This window comes from Aplysia californica, unplaced genomic scaffold (assembly GCF_000002075.1).
Source record: "Aplysia californica isolate F4 #8 unplaced genomic scaffold, AplCal3.0 scaffold02769, whole genome shotgun sequence".
In the NCBI taxonomy this organism is placed as follows: domain Eukaryota; kingdom Metazoa; phylum Mollusca; class Gastropoda; order Aplysiida; family Aplysiidae; genus Aplysia; species Aplysia californica.
The window spans coordinates 2130-2926 of record NW_004800039.1 but is presented as its reverse complement, the minus strand read 5'-3'; the positions used below and the strand labels follow the sequence as shown (position 1 = coordinate 2926).

The 797-nt window shown below is 47.1% G+C and overlaps 1 protein-coding gene across 1 annotated transcript; it reads right to left on the bottom strand.

Moving 5' to 3' along the window:
• Window positions 1-673: 673 nt before the first annotated feature.
• LOC106014128 (solute carrier family 49 member 4) lies at window positions 674-776 on the bottom strand (the record flags this gene model as incomplete). The annotated part of the gene is given in 1 exon segment (XM_013091188.2): window positions 674-776. A coding segment is annotated over 1 exon segment (53 nt), but the record flags the coding sequence as incomplete, so codon positions are not given.
• Window positions 777-797: the final 21 nt, after the last annotated feature.

The following is a 797-nucleotide window of genomic DNA, read 5'->3' as shown; positions in this document are numbered from 1 at the left end:
GAAACTGGAAACTGCCGGCTTCCTTTGTCCTCATCTGTTCGTGAACTCTTTAGCTCGAGTACAGGATGTGTGTACAGGTATCTGTTCGTGTACAGGTATCTATCCGAGTACAGGTATCTGCCCGTGTACAGGTATCTGCTCGTGTACATGTGTGTGTACAGGTGTGTGTACAAGTATCTATCCGTGTACTGATATCTGTTTGTGTACAGGTATCTATCCGAGTACAGGTATCTATCCATGTATAGGTGTCTGTTCGTGTACAGGTATCTATCCGAGAACAGGTATCTATCCGAGTACAGGTGTCTATCCGAGTACAGGTATCTGCCCATGTACAGGTGTGTGTACAGGTATCTGTTCGTGTACAGGTATCTATCCGAGTACAGATATCTGCCCGAGTACAGATCTGCTCAGGTACAGGTGTGGGTACAGGTGTGTGTACAGGTATCTGCCCGTGTACATGTATGTGTACAGGTATTTATTCATGTACAGGTATGAGTACAGGTATGTGTACAGGTATCTATTCATGTACAGGTATGAGTACAGGTATTTGTACAGGTATCTATTCATGTACAGGTATGAGTACAGGTATGTGTATAGGTATCTATTCATGTACAGGTTTGTGTACAGGTATCTGTCCGTGTACAGGTATCTCTGCCTCGATCTATGGGCTCACCTGGAGACAAGGAGCCCCGCCGTGCAGCCCCCGAGAGTCGCGTAGAAATCCATCCAGCCGGCCGTCTCCTGTGAGAGAGAGAGAGAGAGAGAGGAGGAGGAAAGTACACCTTGTAGGGGACGCT